Source organism: Phyllopteryx taeniolatus, chromosome 10 (assembly GCF_024500385.1).
Source record: "Phyllopteryx taeniolatus isolate TA_2022b chromosome 10, UOR_Ptae_1.2, whole genome shotgun sequence".
Lineage (NCBI taxonomy): Eukaryota > Metazoa > Chordata > Actinopteri > Syngnathiformes > Syngnathidae > Phyllopteryx > Phyllopteryx taeniolatus.
Window position 1 is genome coordinate 2,023,743 of NC_084511.1, and position 22,884 is coordinate 2,046,626.

General features: G+C 43.4%; 1 protein-coding gene across 4 annotated transcripts; it reads left to right on the forward strand.

The window, feature by feature from the left end:
• The first annotated feature begins 1,814 nt into the window (after positions 1 to 1,814).
• pcdh18b (protocadherin 18b) lies at positions 1,815 to 22,046 on the forward strand. 4 transcript variants are annotated; one of them, XM_061788156.1, is made up of 4 exons: positions 1,815 to 4,496; positions 4,810 to 4,898; positions 10,760 to 10,926; positions 15,296 to 15,689. In XM_061788156.1, exons 1-4 carry the CDS (start codon positions 2,019 to 2,021, stop codon positions 15,355 to 15,357), a joined length of 2,796 nt encoding a protein of 931 aa, XP_061644140.1. In that variant the 5' UTR covers positions 1,815 to 2,018; the 3' UTR covers positions 15,358 to 15,689. The 4 variants fall into 4 exon arrangements, with proteins under 4 accessions (XP_061644140.1, XP_061644139.1, XP_061644138.1 ...); XM_061788155.1 differs by lacking the exon at positions 15,296 to 15,689 and adding an exon at positions 20,586 to 22,046 and having other exon boundaries at positions 1,838 to 4,496; positions 10,760 to 10,875; XM_061788154.1 differs by lacking the exon at positions 15,296 to 15,689 and adding an exon at positions 20,586 to 22,046 and having other exon boundaries at positions 1,839 to 4,496; positions 4,843 to 4,898.
• Positions 22,047 to 22,884: the final 838 nt, after the last annotated feature.

Genomic DNA, 22,884 nt, shown 5'->3' on the forward strand with positions numbered 1-22,884 from the left:
GTCAGCAGCACCCCATTCCCACTATACACAGTGTTGATGGTGCACTGCTTCCCCATCCTGAGGCGCCGGATGGTGGACCAGAATTTCATCGAAGCCATCCGTAAGTCTTTCTCCATGGCCTCTTCGAACTCCTCCCACGCTCGAGTTTGTGCCTCAGTGACCACCAAAGCTGCATTCCAAATGGCCAACTGGTATCCATCAGCTGCCTCAAGAGTCCCACAGGTCAAAAAGGCCCCATAGGACTCCTTCTTCAACTAGATGGCATCCCTCACCGCTGGTGTCGACCAACGGGTTCGGGTGTTGTCGCCACCTTATGGCCACAGCTCCGGTCGCCCGCCTCAGCAATGGAAGCATGGAACATGGTCCACTCGGACTCAATGTCACCCGCCTCCCCCGGAACGTTGGTGAAGTTCTGCCGGAGGTGGGAGTTGAAACTCCTTCTGACAGGGGATTCTGCCAAATGTTCCCAGGTAATTTGTCGGACTCGTTTCCGGTGAGGGTTGGACTTCCCACGGCTGCGCTTTGTCACCGATTCTGTTCATTAATTGTTATGGACAGAATTTATATGCGCAGTCGAGGTGTAGAAGGGGTCCTGTTTGGTGGTATCAGTATTGCATCTCTGCTTTTTGCAGATGATGTGGTTCTGTGGGCTTCATCAAGCCGTGATCTCCAACTCTCATTGGAGCGGTTCGCAGACGAGTGTGAAGCGTCTGGGATGAAAATTGACACCTCCAAATCTGAGACCATGGTCCTCAGTCAGAAAAGGGTGGCGTGCCCTCTCCAGGTCGGGGATGAGATCCTGCCCCAAGTGGAGGAGTTCAAGTATCTTGGGGTCTTGTTCACGAGTGAGGGAAGAACGGAACGGGAGATCGACAGGCGGATCAGTTCAGCGTAGGCAGTGATGTGGACTTTGTATTGGTCCGTTGTGGTGAAGAAGGAGCTAAGCCGAAAGGCGAAGCTCTCGATTTACCGGTCGATCTACGTTCCTACCCTGACCTATGGTCATGAGCTGTGTGTCGTGACCGAAAGAACGAGATCACAGATACAAGCAGACAAAATGAGTTTCCTCCGCAGGGTGTCCGGGCTCTCCCTTAGAGATAGGCTGAGAAGCTCGGTCATCCGGGAGGGGCTCAGAGTAGAGCCGCTGCTCCTCCACATTGAGAGGAGCCAGGTGAGGTGGCTGGGGTATCTGATTCGGATGTCTCCCGGACGCCTCCCCGGTGAGGTGTTCCGGGCACGTCCCACCGGGAGGAGACCCCGGGGACTATGTCTCCCGGCTGGCCTCGGAAAGCCTCGGGAAGAGTTGGATGAGGTGGCTGGGGAGAGGGAAGTCTCGGCGTCCCTGCTGAAGCTACTATTCCCCGCGACCCGACCTCGGAAAAGCGGAAGAAAATGGATGGCTGGATGGACAGTGCCCTCAGGACACACGATTAGTGGCAATCAGAATACACAGGCTTCTAAAACGGTTTGGGACTTCAACTGTTCAAGTTCTTGTGATACCAGACAAGCGATGGCCATATTATTCGGCCGGCGCATACAGCAGGCTTTCTTTGGAACAGGCTGCCCACAAAGAAAGGAGAGCCGGGTGGCACACGTCGTGAATAACCCAACCAACAATGTGAAAGTGTGCAGGTCAGTGTTCGGTTTGTGTGAGATGTGGCTGAGCCCGGAATAATTCTCCCTCTACCCCATTGTTGCTGTGACACACTTTTAATGCCGGGTTGTGCACGCGTATGCGAGGAGGAGGGGAGCATCGTGCGCTCTCTTTGTCTCCGCATTTCTTTCTTTCTTTCTTTCTTTCTTTTTTTGGAGGGGTTGGGCATGTCGGCGCGGGGCGGGTCGAGCGAGGAGCAAGGCTCGCTCCTCTTTTAGTCCAACTCGCTCCCACTCAGCCACTGGCGGAGAAGACATGAGGATATGCGCAAGTTGTTTCTTTCCAAAACACATTGGACTTGTGTCAGCGGATTTGAACGATGTTCCAAATGTAAGTGAAGAAGGGCTTCCTTTGCCGCAGTAAGATGGGCGCCGTGGGCAACGCGCCCCCTTCTGCGCAACTGCGACTGTTCCTTCTGATCGCGGCTTTGAACTGCATCACCTGCAAGACTTTAAAGTACCAAGTTTACGAAGAGCAACGCGTGGGCACCGTAATCGCGCGCTTAAAGGAGGACGTCGCCGAAGTTTTGTCCAAAGCACCGAGCTCCGTGTCTTTCCGTTTCCGAGCCATGCAGCGGGGTAGCGCGCCGCTGCTGTCTGTGCGGGAGGAGGACGGCGAGATCAGCATCGGCTCCAAAATCGACCGCGAGAAGCTGTGCGACCAAAATGTCAACTGTTCCATTGAATTCGACGTGGTCACGCTGCCGACGGAATATCTGCAGCTGTTCCACGTGGCGGTGGACGTGCTGGACATAAACGACAACTCCCCGCACTTCTCGCGCGCCATCGTGCCCATCGACCTCTCCGAGAGCGCGTCCGTGGGGACGCGCATCCCACTGGACGGCGCCGCGGATGCGGACGTCGGCGACAATGCGCTGCGCACGTACTCCCTCAGCCCCAACAACTTCTTTAAGATCGACGTCAGGACCAGGACGGACGGGGCTAAGTACGCGGAGCTGGTGGTGACGCGTGAGCTGGACAGGGAGGTCCAGTCCAGCTACCAGTTGCAGCTCACTGCTTCGGATGACGGCGTACCCCCCAAATCTGGCTCCACGTTGCTGAAAATTAGCATCGTCGATTCCAACGACAACAGTCCAGCATTTGAAGCGCAGGCATATGTTATTCATTTGCTGGAAAACTCTCCTCTTGGGACTCTTCTCGTAGACTTAAACGCTACAGATCCAGATGAGGGCACCAATGGGAAGATAGTGTACTCTTTCAGCAGTCACGTCCCACCCAAAATCTTGGAAACGTTTCAGATAAATCCGGAAAATGGCCACATTACACTGATTGCAAAGGTGGACTACGAATCCGCTTCGTCGTATGAGCTCGACGCTCAGGCTCGGGATTTGGGCCCGAACTCCATTCCGGGGCTTTGTAAAATCGTTGTGAAAGTAGTGGACGTAAATGACAACAAGCCAGAGATAAACATTAACCTGATGACAACCGGCACAGAGGAAGTGGCCTACATCGCAGAAGGGGCACCTGTAGACACCTTCGTCGCCTTGGTGCGCATTGACGACGGCGACGCGGGGCTTAATGGCGAAGTGGTGTGCAGGCTTCATGGCCACGGTCGCTTCAGACTTCAGAAAACATATGAAAACAACTATATGATCCTCACCAATACTTCGCTAGACAGAGAGAAGAGGTCGGAGTACAGCCTTACGGTCATAGCTGAGGACCGGGGCTCCCCGAGCCTCTCCGCTATCAAACACTTCACTGTTCAGGTGCTGGATGACAATGACAATCCTCCTCGTTTTGAGAAGAACCGCTACGAGGTGTTCAAATCTGAGAACAACTCTCCGGGAGCATACCTGATGACAGTGGTGGCCTCTGATCCAGATCTGGGGACCAATGGCCAGGTTACATATGCCGTAATTGATGCTCTGGTGCAGGGGAGCCCCATCTCTACGTACGTGACCGTCGATCCCTCAAGTGGCGCTATTTATGCCTTGAGGACCTTCGATCACGAGGATGTCGGTCATATCGCTTTCACCATTCAGGCATGTGACGGGGGGACCCCTTCCCTGTCAGCCAACGCCACTGTCCTGCTTACAGTTTTGGATGAAAATGACAATGCACCTGTCATCCACTCCCCCTCCCTCCAGAATCACACTGCTGGACTTTCAGTGTGGAAGTATGCACCTCCTGGTCAGTTGATCACAACGCTTAAAGTCACAGACCGCGATGCTGGTGCCAATGGAGAGGTGAGTTGCGCCATTGTTAGTGGAAATGAAGAAGGTCTGTTTGTCATGGACGCTCGGAGATGTGAGCTCAGGACCAACGCGAGCTTAGAACAAGTGCCAAGGGACGTGATGGAGATCGGTTTAGAAGTACAGGATAGAGGTCCCAACCGACTCACCGCAGGGGCCCTCCTTAAGCTCACCTTGCGGGAGAATATGGACATCCTGCCTCCCACTGGCTCCGGCCACGCTTCTCATGATCTCTCCCTCGTCATCATCATATCTCTCGGGGCTGTCTGCGCTCTGCTGCTTGTTGTAATGCTGATGTTTGCCACAACTCGTTGCACCCGGGAAAACAAGGACCCAAAGCACAACTACAATTGCCGTGTTGCAGAAAACAGCTATCAGCAACATCCAAAGAAGCCGACAAGGCACATACACAAGGCAGATATTACCCTGGTCCCAGCTGTCAATGGAGTTCTTCCTGCCCAGTCCCACCCACACTCCCCGTCAGCCTCCCCTACACCTGAGAGGGGCACCCTCGGGAGCAGGCAGAGCCATCACAGCCGCCAGTCACTGAACAGTCTCGTCACCATTTGCTCCAATCACGTGGCAGAGAATTTCACCCTGGAGTTGGCCCATACCGCACCTCCTGTTGAGGTAAGACATTTGATTTAGACTTGGTGGTGGTGGTGAATTATTCTCCGTGCATATATCGAAATGGACACAAATATTCAGTCCGCAAATCAAATTCTAGATCTTCAGTGCATGTTAAGAATGTATTTCTTGCCCCTCACGCTCTATTACCTCCATTCGGAGAGTCATGAACACTCCCCTTCGTCCCACACCTTCATGTAACATTGTCTCGTGGTCTTGCTTGTTTGACTCCATTCATTTGTCCCGTCTCATTTTTTTCCTTTTCTTTGTTCCCCCCCTGTTTTGTTTGTCCTTGTTTGTTCTCTGGGGATTGTAGCAAGTCTCACAGCTTCTGTCCATGCTCCATCAGGGCCAGTACCAGCCACGGCCAAGTTTCAGAGGCAACAAATACACCAGGAGCTACAGGTAATCACTCAAAATGGAGGTTTCGGGGTACTTTATAAGGGAAGTAATATTGTTTATTTTGCTTTGACTAGAAAATAGATCTACCAATTTTTACAGGGGATGCAAAAATAATAATAGTAATTATATACTGTATGTCAGTGTTTCCCACAGGATCAGAATCTATTTGTGGTGGTGGGCATCCACCGGTTGGGGGCGTCACGGGGATCTCTTTTTGCTCGTCAATGTTTACGACCAAAAAAAGGACTTTGATTTGGACTTTTAATAGAATACTGTCATTTTCATTTAATGACGCTAATATTAAAATACATTCACCAACAATAAATTCATGTTGAGTTCAATTCAATAAAAAAATTACAATCGCTAACTTAAATAACCTCAAATAAATTAATGCAAACTGTAATGCCAAACACTGACCAAATAACAAACATTTCATTAAGAATCAAATGGCTGGCTTAAACAAGAACTGTGGTAGGAACAAGTCAAAAGAAGTAACAAGTGTTGCAGAGTTTGCATGGTGGGCGACTGGTAAGCACATCTACCTCACAGTTCTGAGGACCCGGGTTCAATCCCCGGCCCCGCCTGTGTGGAGTTTGCATTTTCTCCCCGTGACTGCGTGGGTTTTCTCCGGGCACTCCGGTTTCATCCCAAAAACATGCATTAATTGGAGACTTTTCTGTAAACTTCGGCTCCAAACTCAACAGAGACTTCCTTCCTAGGCCTTAGCTGTAGGCTTATGCATTCTGCACAATTGACAAAACATCCCTAACATGTAGAGCAATAGTCATAGTACAAAATGAACCCAAAAAAATCATGGGGAAATAAATTCGGGCCAGCCTTGAGTTAAGTGCTAAGTCTCACCTGTCGCTTCTTCGTTGGTGTGTGTTCTCAGTACGAGGCTCCTTTGTGATCCTTTTCATTTTTCATTTTTCATTTTCAATTTTCATCTATGTGGATGAGACGTCATTCGAGGAGAACTGCTCCATGCAATACGAACATAGCGTGAGTTGTTCCAGCGATCACATGTTTAGCTTCTAGCTACCTTAACAGAGAGACAGCGTAATATAAATCCGACCTGTTCGAACATCTGGACTTGTTTGGCGACATATTTGTACCGAGTTTTTTGTGTGTGACAGTGTTACTTGTTTACCTTAGTCCTTACCTTCTTCTGTTCGTGTCCCTCACGATTTGCGCTGCCGGCGCTGCTGACCGCCAACCATTGAGCGGCGTGTAATGTAATGAAACGCGACATTCACAGCTAGGACGAACAGATAGCAGGAAAATCTATTAGTGGCGGCCAAAATCCGCTTGTGGCGTCCCGCTACAAATAAATGTACATGTGGGAAACCCTGTATGCATACACAGTACCTGATGTACAAACATCCTTATCCTACTGTACAGAACTATGGATATACTGTTCCTTGAGATGTGTCATTTCCTCTCAACTCATCTGTATGGCACGCATATGTGTCAATTGAAGCAAAGCAAAGCAAAGTAAATTTATTTATACAGGACATTTCATACACAAGGTAACTCCATGTGCTTTAAATGATTAAAAGCATTTAAATACAATGAAGAAAAAAATGGCTTAAAAACATTTAAAACAAAGAGAAACAAATAAAAATACAATTAAAACAGCGTACAGTGCAAGAAATGTCATTTAAAAGTGGAAATGCTCTAAAAAGCATGAGAAAAAAAAATAGTTTTTAACCTGGACTTCAAAACATGCACACGTGAGGCTGACGTCACTTCTGTTGGCAACTTATTCCATTTGTGTGCAGCATAATAGCTAAATGCTGCTTCACCATGTTTGCTTTGGACTCTGTGCTCCACTATTTGACCTGACTGTCCATCTCAGATCTCTTATATTCCATTAGCCTTTCATTCATGTATTCAGGACCTAAACCGTTTCATGATTTATAGACCAGTAGCAGAACTTTAAAATCTGTTCTAAAGCTGACTGGAAGCAACATTCAAAGTCCCCAGATTCAGTTCTAGGCTCTGTGCTTTCCTCTTCTCTTTCTGCCTAAGAACCCACTTTCCTCCTCCTTCGTCTTCGATCGACAGAACCTGAATTTCCACCGGCGTCCTGCAGGTTGACAGCGCGGTGGCGGACGTTGTTGTCCCCACCCGATTTGGGATGAAATTCTCTGGATGAACGCTCATATTTGTTTGGCAAAGTTTTGAGCCAGATGCCCTTCTTGACGAAAACTCTCTCCATTTATCAGGGCTTGGGACGGGCCAACAGTTTGACCTGGCTTGTGCCCCCCATTGGGCTGCATCAGCTCTCAGAGCCTTACTGGGTTTATATTCCATTAGGATTACTTTCATGTATTCAGAACCTAAATCATTTAGTGATGAATAGACCAGTAGCAGAACTTTAACATCTATTCTAAAGCTGACCGGGAGCCAGTGTAAAGACTTTAGAATTGGAGCAATATGCTCTGACCTCTTTGTTCTGGTCAGAACCCGAGCTGCATATTCAGAATGAGCTGCAGCTGTTTAATGCTCTTTTTAGGGAGTCCAGTCAGAAGACCATTACAATAGTCAAGTCTACTTGAGATAAACGCATGGATGAGCTTCTCCTGGTCTGCTTGACACATGCAAGCCTTCACTCTGGATATGTTCTTCAGATTGAAGTTCTGAAGAATTTGACCCAAGGGTAGCATATACAGGGTGAAGACTTGAAGACTCTAAATTGCCCATAGATGTGAATGTGAGTGTGAATGATCGTTTGTTTATGTGCTCTGTGATTGGCTGGCGACCAGTTCAGGGTCTCCAGCAAGCCCGCATCCCTAGTGAGGATAAGTGGTATGGAAAATGAATGAATGAATGAATATATATATATATATATATATATATATATATATATATATATATATATATATATATATATATATATATGTGTGTGTGTGTGTGTGTGTGTGTGTGTGAAACAACTGTAATATTAAAAGTCACCAGAAGAGGGACGTGTTTGGGCATGCGAATAAAATCTAAAGAATTGAATTACTGTAGGCAGGCATGCCACAATTGCGTGAGTACATGAGGTATGTTCAGGGACACTGCGTAAATGGGAGCAAATGTGTTATTTTGTAATAAAGTACATAATTGTAAAATTGGATTAGGAGGAAATTATTATTTGTATCAGAATGCTTTAGTTAAAACGCTGTATGATCACAGTGTGATAATGTGGAATTTATTTTGTTTTTAATAAAATAATAGTTAAATTATTTTGTTAATATATTCAGCCAGAGCTGCGAGGAATGCAGTTATTAATGTCCTTTCACCATTGTTCCTGTCATACTGTGTTACGTGGTTTTGTTTGCACAATAAGGACAAAAGTCATGTTTATGTTTAAATTCCTCATAAAAAAAAAACACCATTCAAGCAACAAGTTTTTCCTCATATTTTTGAGATTGTAGGGTGAAAGCTGCAGCTGGCTACAAATGTGGACTGAATTGGTGGTGACAATGGGGAAATGAAAGGCCAGTATTTTGAGGGTAATAGCCCATCAGCGACATATTGAGGAAAAGAAACAACTATGAAATAATTCGCGTTCCTGTATTATTTCACATCGCAATACATATCGTGGTTTAAAAAAATAAATAAAAAATTGCAATAATTTTTTCCCAATATCGCACAACCCTAATATATACAACGGCTGAACTAAGTATTGAATACGTTAGCATTTTTCTCACTAAATCTTCTTCCAAAGGTGCTATTGACCTGAAAATGTCACCAGATGTTGGGAACAGCCCAAGTAATCCATACATACGAAAAAAAGTAGAACAAATAAGCTCAGAAATTAAGTTTTGTGGAAAAATGTGTAATGACACAGGGAAAAGGTATTGAACACATGAAGAAAGGGAGGTGCAAAAAGGCATGGAAAGCCAAGACGAGACCTAAAATGTATCAATTAATCAAACAGCAATTCAGCCCCTTGTCGGTGCAAATGAATATCAGCTGATCCATTCCTAATTGATGGCCTAAAAAAAGGTGTCATTTCCAAGGCGTGAGTCAAGACACATCTCATGATGGGTAAGAGCAGAGAGCTGTCTCAAGACCATCGCAAACTAATAACCATGGCATTTGTTACAGGCGCATATCTAAGCTTCTGAACGTTCCAGTGAGCACGGTTGGGGCCATAATACCTAAGTGGAAAGCCAATCATACCGCCATAAATTTACCTCGATCAGGTGCTCCTCGCAAGATTTCTGACAGAGGAGTGCAAAGAATAATTAGAAGAGTTGTCCAAGAGCCAAGGACCATCTGTAGAAAGCTTCAAAAAGACCTGGAATTAGCAGGTACTGTTGTCACAAGGAAAACAGTGAGTAAAGCACCCCACCTCCATGGGCTGTACGCACGCTCAGCACGCAAGACCCCGTTGGTGAAAAACAAGCATGTCAAAGCTCATTTAATGTTTGCTGAACAACATTTGGACAAGCCATTTAAATAGTGGAAGAATATAATCTGGTCGGATGAGAGTAAAATTAAATTAATTGGATGTCATAATGCACACCACTTCTGGAGGAGAAATGGCACTGCACATCACCCTCAAAACACCATTCCAATAGTGAAGTTCGAAGGTGGGAACATGATGGTGTGGGGCTGATTTTCAACAAATGGTACTGGTAAATTTCACATTATTGAAGGAAGGATGAATGGACAAATGTACCGAGACATTCTTGACATAAATCTGCTGCCATCTACGGAGATGATGAAAATGAAATGAGGGTGGACATTTCAGCAGGGTAATGATCCAAAACATATTGCCAAGGAAACTCTCAATTGGTTTCAAAGAAAAAAAATAAATAAAGCTGCTAGAATGGCCCAGACAATCACCTGACTGGAATCCAATCGAAAATCTATGGAAAGAACTGAAACCCAAGGTCCATAAAAGAAGCCCACGGAACCTTCAAGATTTGGAGACTGCTTGTGTGGAGGAATGGGCCAAAACCAAGCCAGAGCAATGTATGTGACTAGTTTCTCCATCCAAGAGGCGTCTTGAAGCTGTCATTGCAAACAAAGGCTTTTGTACAAAGTATTAAATAAATACCAGTTCACATTATTACAGACAACTTAATTTCTGATCTTATTTGTTCTACTTTCTCTGTATGTATGGATTACTTAGGTTATTCCCAACATCTGTTGAAAATTTCATGTCAAAAGGACCTTTGTAAATATAATTAATGAGAAAAATGGTGACGTTAAATACTTGTTTTAGCCGCTGCGTGTGTGTGTGTGTATACAAATGATTTTAGCCAATGGCTGCAATATAACATCCATCCATCCATTTTCTGAGCCGCTTCGCCTCACTAGGGTCGCGGGCGTGCTGGAGCCTGTCCCAGCTATCTTCAGGCGAGGGCCGGGGTACACCCTGAACTGGTCGCCAGCCAATCGCAGGGCACATAGAAACAAACAACCATTCGCACTCACATTCACACCTACGGGCAATTTAGAGTCTTCAATCAACCTAGCACGCATGTTTCTGCGATGTGGGAGGAAATCGGAGTACCTGCAGAAAACCCACGCGGGCACGGGGAGAAAATGCAAGCTCCACACAGGTGGGGCCAGGATTTAAACCCCGGTTCTCAGAACTGTGAGGCAGATGTGCCAACCAGTCGTCCACTGTTCCACCAAATTTAAACATAACAACCATAAGTCATTGAATGTAGCTTACCAGTGGAACCTGGTCTTATCTAGCATTTGGGTTGGTTTTAAACTCTGTTATATAATATTAAGTTACCTTTATGTCAACAAAACCTCTCAAGGCGTTCCTCTCGTTTTACTAGCATAGACTATTTTATCAATAATTTCCCTTACTTTGATGCAAATGTAAACAAGTGTTTTCTTCCCCCACACAGATACGCCCTGAATGAGATGGATAAATTCAGTCTCAAAGACAGTGGTCGTGGCGACAGTGATGCAGGCGACAGTGACTATGAGCCTGGCAGGGACTCACCTGTGGATAGACTCCTTGGTGAGGGACTTGCTGAACTTTATGCTGCTGACGTCCACAGAATGCACCCAGGTACACCCCTTGGCCCCACTGTTTTCCATGAAACAGTACAGTTTGGTTGAGTTCAGTCCAGCAAATGACGTGCTTCCGTTGTCAAATGTTAGGGTACCAACAGAGCCAAGTCATACAATGCTCTGGCAGCCTTTTATTGGGGTCCATACCTAACTGGTTCGATACAGTTAGACACACTGCTGTCTGTTGTTTGTTTGCAAGGTAATCACTGCTGCCCTCACACACACACACCGTATCCCATTAAAATACAATAATCTCTCGCTCTATCACAGTTCACTTACTGCGGATTCAGTGCATCGTGGATTTTTTTTCTTTCTCTGCAGAGGTGGGTAATAACGCGCTACATTTACTCCGTTACATTTACTCAAGTAACATTTTCCATAAGTTGTACTTGTCAGAGTACTTTAAATGCACCATACTTTGTACTTTTACTTGAGTATTTATGTGAAGAAAGATCGATACATTTATCCCGTGACAATGATCGACATGCCGTTCGCTACTTTTAGTTATTCATTCTTGCGTGTGCGCGTCTATTTTTAGACTCCATCTTCGACTTCCGCATTGGGTGCCCGTTGCGCCAATCAAACGGGATCACCAATGTCATTTGACTCCAATTCACCAATCAGACGACACAAGGCAGTCACATGACCGTGCACGAAGCCTTCGTGAGTCAATCATAATGACTCATTTTTCATCAATCAGACGACACAAGGCAGTCACATGACCGCACACATAGGCTACGCGAGACTCCAAAAAACAACAGCTTCATCATGCAGCTGTTAAATTGTGACTGCTAAAACTTGGATATTTCAGGACACTTCAAAGTTGAGAAAACACCTTGTGGTAAGTTGCAGATGTTTCTATTGTTGTTTCTGCAGTGGATATGGCAACATTAGCACTATCCCTATGGTGTCGCGCACACAATCACTAAGTCTGTTCAGCAAACGGCTTCTTCATGAAGTCATTTAAGCGGATGAAGCAAATAATGTTTCTGTAGGGCCCAGTGTATGTGTTGTTGGTTTTTGGGCAGTTAAAAATTGAAATGGTGGCAGGTGTGTGGCAACTCCCATATATTATTTTATTTGATGTTCATGTTCTGATTTAAAATAAAAAATCAGAAGTTACTCCCAAGTTACTCTTTACTTGAGTAGTTTTTTTCATTGAGTAAATATTTGGATGACTACTTTTTACTTTTACTTGAGTTGTATTATTCTAAAGTAACAGTACTTTTACTTGAGTACAATATTTGGCTAATCAAACCACCTCTGCTCGCCTGCACATCTCTGGTACAGTTAGTGTTACTGATTGTATGATTTTAAAGGGGAACTAAACCCAAGATGTCAAAACCTCCTGTTATATTGTAAATGTGCATATCTCCAGTGTACCAAAATTGACTAAGTATTTATTCTAAAACAAAATACTCCAAAAATGTACCCGGGGCAGCCATTTTTACGTCATTACACGTACAGAAGTTGCGAGAATGTGACGTGGATCTGCCCCTCCTTCCGGCGAAATGGAGCATATGACGTCACAGTTAATTGAGCTTGTTGCCTTACATTTGAGCAAGCCGAGTTAGTAAATAATGGATCAGTAGGAACAGCAACTGTGTCAGGCTGTCAGCATTAAAGGTAAGTGTACAGATTCAGGCAATTTACGTGAATCGTATAGATCCGATGAGTTTTTCCTGGGGGGTGGGATGGGTGTTCGTGGTCGTTGCCGACGTCGCCATAGGTTGTTAAGAAGTAACGGTACTTTTAGTCCGTTACAATGATCTAAATGTCGCTCGGCACTTTTATTGATCAATTATTGCTGATTTATCAACTACTTCGTGCTCGAGACTTCGACTTCCGCATTGGGCACTATTTGCGCTAATCCCATTTAAGCGCTAGTGACGTTTAAGTCTAGTTCACCAATCAAAGGACACAAGAAAGTCACATGACCTCACACATCTTCTATTGGGCTTCCCGGGCATAGGTATTAACACTAATTAAGCCAGACCCGCTGATTGTCGTGCCTATGTGGCGGCCATGTTGGGAAGGTTGTCGTCACTATGAAGGCAACGGTATGAGGGGCCGTTTGGGACATTATTCAGGATTAGCTCACACACTTACTATTCAAATGCTTTCACACACACAGACTAGTGAAAGGCTCTCATAAGGACTACTCAAACACTCTCATACGCACGAGTCTTGCTCTCATTAACACTACTCAAATACTCTCATTGACACAACTCAAATGCTCTCATTTACACTACTCAAATGCTGTCATTTAAACTAGTCAAATGCTCTCAATTACACTACTCAAATGCTCTCATCCACATGAGTCTTGCTCTCATTAACACTACTCAAATGCTCTCATACGCACGCGTCTTGCTCTCTCTCATCAACACTAATCAATTGCGTTTACGCGAGCACGTCAATCACATTCTCGCACACATCACTGGCACTCACGGGTTCATGTCAATCATGCTCACACGTGAATAGTGTAAATCTTTTATTAGGTAGTTCAATTCAAAAAGTGCAATTATAGAGATGAACTGCACACACTCAGAGTGAAGTATTTCATATTTAAAATATGTATTATTTTTATGATTGTAGCAAATAAAAAATAATTACCCATATTGAGAAACTAAAATATAACGTCAAACGAAAGTCAATTAATTCAAGAAATTAAGTGATTTTTAAAGTAGAAATTAGACTGGAATTTGCACTCCGAAAAGTACTTCAGTGTTTAATCACTCTGAGTACTGAAGAAAAACTTTTCAACTATATTCTAATTTACTGAGCTTAAGGTTCAGTTCAGGGTGTACCCCGCCTCCTGCCCGATGACAGCTGGGATAGGCTCCAGCACGCCCGCGAGCCTAGTGAGGAGAAGCGGCTCAGATAATGGATGGATGGATGGATGAGTTTAAGGTTCTTTTTACTTTACTTTACTTTTTTTCATGTCACATTATTGTCAAGTAACAGTACTCTTACTTGAGTACAATATTTGGCTACTCTACCCACCTCTGGAGCAGACATCCTCTATTGCTAATCTTACGTTTAAGCAACATTTTAGCTCATCACTTCAGCTTGCACTGGTCTTTTGTATTTTCGTGTTGTGGTGCTGATGGTCGTGGCCCTGGTTGTGGTACCAGCGGAACCGCGAAGCACACGTAACATCGGCGACAAGAGTTGACCTGCTAGTACATCTTGTCTTAATTAGGAAACGCGCCTACAATTATCGAATTAGTTTACGGATGTTAATGTTAAATGTATTAAGCGATGGAGCGATGTTAGGGATTATGTCACAACACAGAATGAACTAACTTCGAATTCAGAAATGGAAAATAAAAATAGAAAATACTGTACTTAATATTTTCCTGGAGGATGCATTTGGGATTAGCCTTTGCAGTTGATAATAGTGAAAAATTAAGTGAAACAGACAATGATTTGAGTCAATTCTTTCCCAGAATGAGAGTGCTTAAAGAGGAGGATGCTATTCATGTGGCACAGCTTGAAGCAGGCATCAAGTGCAGGTGGAGAGTTAGAGGCCAAAACACAAAAGCAAAGAAATGAGGCAAATTTAATATTAATCTTAAATTTGTACATCAACGTACTTGAGCGGTGTCAATAAATGTTTTTCTGTGTGAAGAAAATTGGTTTATTTTGCCTTATTATACTATTCACTCTTCCAGATTTGCTTAATTTAGATTAAAATCCAAAACATTCTCTGCGATTTTTCCGATTTCATTTATTGCAGGGGCTTCCTGTCCCCACGATAAATGAAGGTTTGCTGCAATTCTAGTCTACTACTCTTTATATTGGACACATTCAGTCACACACTGTAGGATTCCCATGTCTCTAGCCAATATTAGTTAACACTCTCAGGTTGCAAGCATCTTTTTTTCCTATCATAGCATTCCCTCTTCCTTTAGTCACATTTATTATTACATTTATTTGCAGCCAACTTCCCACACAGCCATCACTTGACACGGTATTTGAGCTACATCCCAATTAAAGTTGAGTCAGACAGTATCATGACTAACACCTCCTCCCGACGCTCTGCTCATTATTCATTCGGCTCTCAGCCACCTTAAAGCCTTGACTTTGCGCCATACAAACAGCATGGTCTTTTGATGAGACGGAGGCGTTTAATTACCATGTGATGAATTGTTGCTATCCAGCCACTTCTGAAACACTCTCATGATTATACCGTACATTGCATAATTAAAGCTCACCTATCTCCCACTGTGTAATCTCCCATCAGTGTTCCATCAGTTCATTGGCATTATGGATATGTATTGAAGTCATTACTGAGGCAGAAAATATGCGTAAACAAGGCATGTGTGATTCCTTCATTCATCTTCCGTTCCGCTTCTCCTCGCTAGGGTCGCGGGCGTGCTGCAGCCCATCCCAGCAATCTTCGGGGCGAGAGGCGGTGTACACCTGAGCTGGTCGCCAGCCAATCGCAGGGCACATATAAACAAACAACCATTCACACTCACGTTCACACCTACGGGAAATTTAGAGTCTTCAATTAACCTACCACGCATGTTTTTGGGATGTGGGAGGAAACCGGAGTACCCGGAGAAAACCCACGCAGGCACCGGGAGAACATGCAAACTCTACAAAGGCAGGGCCGGGGATTGAACCCCGGTCCTCAGAACTGTGAGGCAGATGTGCTAACCGGTCGTTCACCGTGCCACCCAAGGCATGTGTATATTTTCTATTTTTTTAAGGACCAAATAAGCAGGAATATTGTACCCTATTCATTTAGTTTTTCACAATGTCGATATGATGGCTCATTTCAATAATTTGCTAAATATTCAATTTATAAATTAAGTAGAAAATTATAGCACTTAAAATACATTTATATATTTATATATATATATATATATATATATATATATATATATATATATATATATATATATATATACACAATTTATTCTTTGTATTTATATATCATTTATATAAATAGTAGCTACTGTAAATGAGTGTCTTTCTTTTAATTAAAAGCATTAAAAGAATACTGTGTCCTCTGACAGAATTTAAAGAAACTAAGGCTCCAACATAAACCAATGCAAAAGCCCAAATGCTCTTTGATGAATTCATGTTAATGTACAGTGGTGATGTGAGGAGTGATGAGCAGGTTTGCATTATGTGTTATTCTATCACATGAATGATTTGGTTTAAATATTTCATTTGACCCTTTTATCAGCTGGGCACACTGTATGCAGCGGCTTCCCTCCCCATATGCGCTTTTCTGATCTAAGATGTATAATAAATGCGTCTTTCATGTTTTTGAGGGGATAATGAAGTCCCTCTATGGCAGAAGTGAGAAGAGCATACACCTTTAATGAAGGTTTTAACATAGCATATTTGATTTGACGAATGTATTCTTCTGAGATTTTCTTTTAAATGTATTATTGAAAAGAGCAACATAAAAGAGAAACGGGGACCTGGCAGTCATAGTAACAGGGAGAAATGCGTAAATGTTGTATGTATGCTATTTGTGATCAATCTTTTGATTTCAAATAGAAGCACACCAGCATATCAAAGAGGATATCACAAACTTGGACTCCTGTTTGATGACTCAATTTATTATTTTAATACACAGGAGAGGACGCGCAGTCGCAGCCACGTGCTACATGCTGGGGGATTCGTCTACCGTCCCCGGTGTCTCTGGTGTCACAGACGTGGAGGATTCCTCCCTCATGAAAAAAAAAAAGTCCTTTTGAATTTACTTAATTTGAACATGTGCATCGGTTGCACCTGATTAAAATGTGTTAAAATGACATAATTTACCACGCTTCTCCTAAAAAAAAAAAAAAAAAGTCATTGTAACAGATATTAATCATATTTAACCAATGTAAATGTTCAAAAGGACTCTTTTTTTTTTTTTTTTTTTTTTTTTTTTTCCCCCCCATGAGGGATGGTGGAGGACTCCTCCACGTCTGTGACACCAGAGACACTGGGGACGGTAGACGAATCCCCCAACATATAGCACGTGGCTGTGACTGCGTGTCCTCTCCTGTGTATTAAAATAATAAATTGAGTCATCAAACAGGAGTCCAAGTTTGTGATATCCTCTTTGATATGCTGATGTGCTTCTATTTGAATTCAAAAGATTGATTACAAATACCATTCATACAACATGACACACACACAACGCATGAACCTTAATCCCATCGGGCTGAGTGTAGGTTACTGTATGAAGACATTTGTTGTGAGTTATAAAAATTCATGGTATTTGCCTTGTCAGAGTCAGCCACATGTGCTTGGATTCTTGCGTACGCACCGATTCACCCATCTGGATATTTTTGTGCGTATGATGTTTCCAGGATTTGAGCGTACGCCATGTTTCAGTAGGAAATCCACGCAAGTCTTTGTACATGAGGCCCCACTATGTTGCCCTATATGTTTTTGAACTGGGATCTGAATGGGCCTTCAGTGGATTTGAGCTGGGCGAGCTATATGTGACCTACGTAGGCCACACTTGTATTTACCCATTTAGGGTTCCATCTGGTTTTGTTCCTGGTTTCCAACAGGGCACCACCTGTGTTAGTCCATATGGGCTTACGTGGGCTTCTGATTGGGTCAAAGGCAGGTTCCAAATGGGCAATTTTATGTCTGAACCATCTTTGCGCCACATGTATTTGCCTATATGAGCTTGAAGTGGTATCTGAATGGTTCTTATGTGGGTTCCACCTGGGCAAATTATATGCAACCCATGTAGACCACAGTTGTGTTTGCCCATTCATGACTCCAAGTGATTTTGGTGGATCACATGTAGCACAAGTAGAAAGTATAAGAACACGTGTTTCACAAACCTACTAACCACTGAACATCTATACAATGTGATAAATTTTGGTACAAATTATCTATGTATAATACACACCCAAATATTGCACATATTTATTTGCAAACAATTGTGTTAAACTCAGAGGTGGTTAGAGTAGCCAAATATTGTACTCAAGTAAGAGTACTGTTACTTTAGAATAATGACTCAAGTAAAAGTAAAAAGTAGTCATAAAAATATTGACTAAATGTAAGAAAGTACTCAATGAAAAAAACTACTCAAGTAAAGAGTAATTTGTGAGATTTTTATTTATTTTTTTAAAAAATCAGAGCATGAACATCAAATAAAAAAATATATGGGAGTCAACGCAGACCTGCCACCATTTCAATTTTTAACTGCCAAAAAACCAACACTTGCAGTGAGCCCTACGGGAGCATTATTTGCTTTATTCACTTAAATCACTTCATGAAGAAGCTGTTTGCTGACCAGACTTATTGATTGTGTGTGTGTGTGTGTGTGTGTGTGTGTGTGTGCACGCGCACGTGCGTGTGCTAACTTTGCCACACCCACTGCTAAAACAACAGCAAAAACATCTGCAAATTACCGCAAGGTGTTTTCTCAAGTTAGAAGTGGGCTGAAATATTCAAGCTTTGGCAGTCACAATTTAAGAGCAGCATGACAAAGCTGTTGTCTTTTTGGTCTGTAAACACTCGCGCGGCTGTTTCCCTCCCAAAATGAGTCATTTTGATTGGCTCGCGAAGGTTACGTGTGTGGTCATGTGACTGCCTTGTGTTTTCTGATTGGTGAATGGGAGTCAAATGACATAAGTGTTCACGTTTGATTGGCACAACGGGCGCCCTACGTGGACGTCGAAGACGGACTTTAAAAATAAATGCGCACACGCATGAATGGATAAATAAAGGTAGCGAACGGCATGTCGATCATTGTAATTGAGTAAAAATATGGATCCCTCTTCACATAAATACTCATCCATCCATCCATTTTCTGTACCGCTTTATCCTCCTATCCCAGCTGTCTTTGGGCAAGAGGCGGGGTACACCCTGAATTGGTCGCCAGCCAATCGCAGGGCACATATAAACAAACAACCATTCGGGCACACATTCACACCTAATGGCAATTTAGAGTCTTCAATCAACCTTCCATAAATACTCAAGTAAAAGTAAAACGTACGGTGCATTTTAAGTACTATGACAAGTACTGTCATGAACGGAACAGACGACAGGACCCAAAATGCACAACTCCAATACAAATGGGCAGTTTCAAAAAAGAGAGGTTTAATAAACGAGCAGAGGTCGGTACACAGGCAGGCAATCCGAAAAGGCAACAGTATCCAAAAAACGTGAGGCAAAGAGGCAAGGTCAATAATCAGAACAGGGTCTAGTCTCACGAAGAGTCGGTGACGTGGAAACAAGCAATGCTGGAACGTGACAACAAGGTACAACGAACTGGTACGAAGTGGCCCACATCCTATCTGGGAACCTATTTCCACTTTGCCGAAAATGGAGGCCAGACATGGATGGCCAGTGTTAACTCATGCCTACTTTGCCCATATATAAGCCCACATTTAACACATACAGGACCCAGACATGGCTGACCACTTCTAACCCATGCCCACTTAGCCCATATATAAACCATATGGTACCCAGACATGGCTAACCAGCTCTAACCCATGCCCACTTAGCCCACCCATAACCGGCACAGGACCCAGACATGGTTCACCGTTTCTAACCCATGCCCACTAAACCCACGCATAACCCAGACAGGACAGATAAATGGTGCCTAGTTTTAACCCATACCCACTTAGCCCATACCTAGCCCATATGAGACCCAGACATGGGTGACCAGTTCTAACCCATGCCCACTTAGCCCATACATAACCCTTATTGCACCCACCACATTTGCCCGGTTCAAGCCCATGCCCACATAGCCCAGATGAACCTATATGGGACCCAGTACCATTGCACACCTCTAGCCCATGCCCACTTGGTACCCAGGAAGCCCGCATTTACCACACATGGCGCCCAACTGGACATGTTGGTTGGGTTTAATAAAAACTTGAAAATGTGCAAAGATTTCAAAAAAGTGTGCAACCTATAATCCGTTTCTATAAAGAATATTGTACATGCATTGAGCTGCATGTCTTAAGAAACATTTAACAGTTCTTTTATTCGACAATTACATTTTAGAAAAATACCACCAGAGGTTTTGTTTTGCCAAAACAAAAGCCACAAAAATTGACTTCAATGACACACACTAAAAGTAATAACATCATGGCTTATTTTCATATAATTTGATCAATTATGGTAAAGACCAAAAAATATTCTTGTTTAGCAATTTTTTTTCTGCCACCTTGGTTTTAATTCATTCATTCATTTTCCGTACCGCTTCTCCTCACGAGGGTCGCGGGCATGCTGAAGCCTATCCTCGCTATCTTCGGGCGAGAAGCAGGGTACAACCTGAGCTGGTCGCCAGCCAATCGCAGGGCACATGTAAACAAACAACCATTCGCACTCACATTCACACCTACGCGCGATTTAAAGTCTTCAATTAACCTAGGATGCATGTTTTTGGGATGTGGGAGGAAACCGTAGTACCCGGAGAAAACCCACGCAGGCACGGGGAGAACATGCAAATTCCACACAGGCGGGGCCGGGGATTGAACCCCGATCCTCAGAACTGTGAGGCAGATGTGCTAACCAGTTGATCAGTCAGGGAATGCAGTGGGCCATGTCTTTACAGTTATTGCTCATGAAAATGACCCATATGCACATTGATATGATCTATACATACAGACAAAGGTATATTCTGGCTACATCTCCTTATTTCTTACAAGTGCTTCCCACTTTTTTTCCCAGCCATGAAGCTCTGCACTGAGGAGTGTCGTGTACTTGGTCATTCAGATCAGTGCTGGATGCCTCCATTTGCATCCCCAGCATCTTCCTCCTCTGACTACCGAAGCAATCTCTATATTCCAGGGGAGGAAGCCTGCAAACCCACTGACCAGTCCCCAGACAAGACTCCACAGCCATGCATTGAAAATGGATCTGGCCGGAACCGAAGCTTCTCTACCTTTGGAAAAGATCTGAGCAGAGAGAATATTGGGGAAGAGGAAGTTGAAGATGATGGTGGAGATGAGGCCAGGGATGAAGACCTTTGTGGAACTACGTCGTTGCTCTCAGAGATGAGCAGTGTTTTCCAGCGCCTGCTCCCCCAGGGTTTAGATTCATATGTCCAAGTCAATGAGAACCAGAAGGGGACTAGCCTCAGTAGTATCAGCGTACCAATGACCGGATCTTTAGATCGAAGGAGAGGCCATCTTCCAGGCAAGGCCAACCACTCTGTCTACCAGCAGGGTGTGGCAGCCTGGGCCGCCAATACTCACTTCCAGAATCCAGGAAGTGGAATCATTCCATCTGGTCACAATCAGGGCGGCAACTACCACACCCTGAAACCCCGCAACAAGCTCAGCTGTCAGAGCACCAATCACAATAATTCACAGGTGCTCAAAAACAGCCTGCAGAATAGCAGCAGCAACCCCAAATCCCACAGCAGCTCCACGGTCACAGCAAGAGTCAGCCCCACTGTGCATCCATCTCAGGCTCCAGTGCCAATAGCGGTGTCCCTTCCTGGCCCTTCATCCAAGTGGCTTCCTGCTATGGAGGAAATCCCAGAAAACTATGAAGAGGACGATTTTGACTCCGTACTGAGCCATCTCCAGGGAAAACGTACTGACAGCCACCACGAGCTGGTGGATGCCAGTGAGTTGGTGGCTGAGATCAATAAACTTCTCCAGGATGTCCGGCAGAGCTAGACTCCTGTTTCTTTATATTTATATCTAGCTACCACCTAGTTGTCTTTTACCTTCAGACTAAAGTTTGGGGGTGAGTGGCTGACAATTGGAAAGACTGAAAAAAAATAATAATGACAATTGTTGTTAAAGTTGCATTACTGATGTAGTAGTAATTGTTATTTGAATGCTAAATATCCCAAAAATATTTGTAATTGTTGGATGGTACACAATGAACATCATTCCACTGTATTTATCTTTGTATTTTAAAAATACATTTGTAACTTATATTGATACAAAAATGTAAATACATTTAACTAAAAGTCTATTTTTATATATTGAATGCATGTTGACTCCAAAACATTGAATCGAGACTTCAACCTGTGATCGACATTATGCCTATTTAAATTGTTTTTGTATTGTGATTCTTTTGTATTATTATAATATGTATACAATAATATACTGACACTTGTCATTGTGTGGTCTGTGGAAAAACAGACATCGCACAAATAAATGTTATAACTTGAAATCCTGCCTGCCTATTATTATTATTTTTTAGATAATTTATATGATGTTACTGCAAATGATTAGGTGTCCATGTACTATATGTACCATACATTTGGCTATAGACTCTAAGACGTAAGTGTTTTTTCTAAAATCTTTTATCAGAATCAGAATCATCTTTATTTGCCAAGTACGTCAAAAACGAATTTATCTCTGGTAGTTGGAGCCGCTCTAGTACGACAACAGACACTCAATTAACAGAGAATACTTTTGAGACATAAAAACATATAAACACAAGTCACTGAGCAATAAAATAGGGGGAGTAATGCGGAGTCTACCAGTAATGCGGCAATACCGATACTTTTTGTTTTGTTTTGACAATTGTGCAAATGATGCCGAATCCTGTGGCAATTCAGAGCAGTTTGAAATGACTAATACAACAATAGTCTGGTGCAGTGACCATTGTGCAAATGGTGCAGAGAATTCAAGAAATGTATGCAATTTAAAGTGACTAGTAGTGCGATAATCTGGAAGAATGTCAATTGTGCAAATGGTACTTCTCAAGCACATGAGTGGCCAGTATTGGTCAACAGCTATGCAAGTAATGCAGTGGCGAGACGACTAAGGTGAGTGCACGAATAATGTATAATTGGCCTGACAGAGAAGTGACTACAATCTCAGCATGTTACAATGGAACTGTAAGTTAACTAAGAAGTTAATGGAAAGAGGGAAGAAGCTGTTGGAATGTCTTCTAGTTCTATTTGGCATTGTCCGATAGCGCCTACCTGAGGGAAGGAGATGGAAGAGATGGTGACCAGGATGTGATGTGATTTTATTGTATTTGTTCTACGTTATAATGTGTA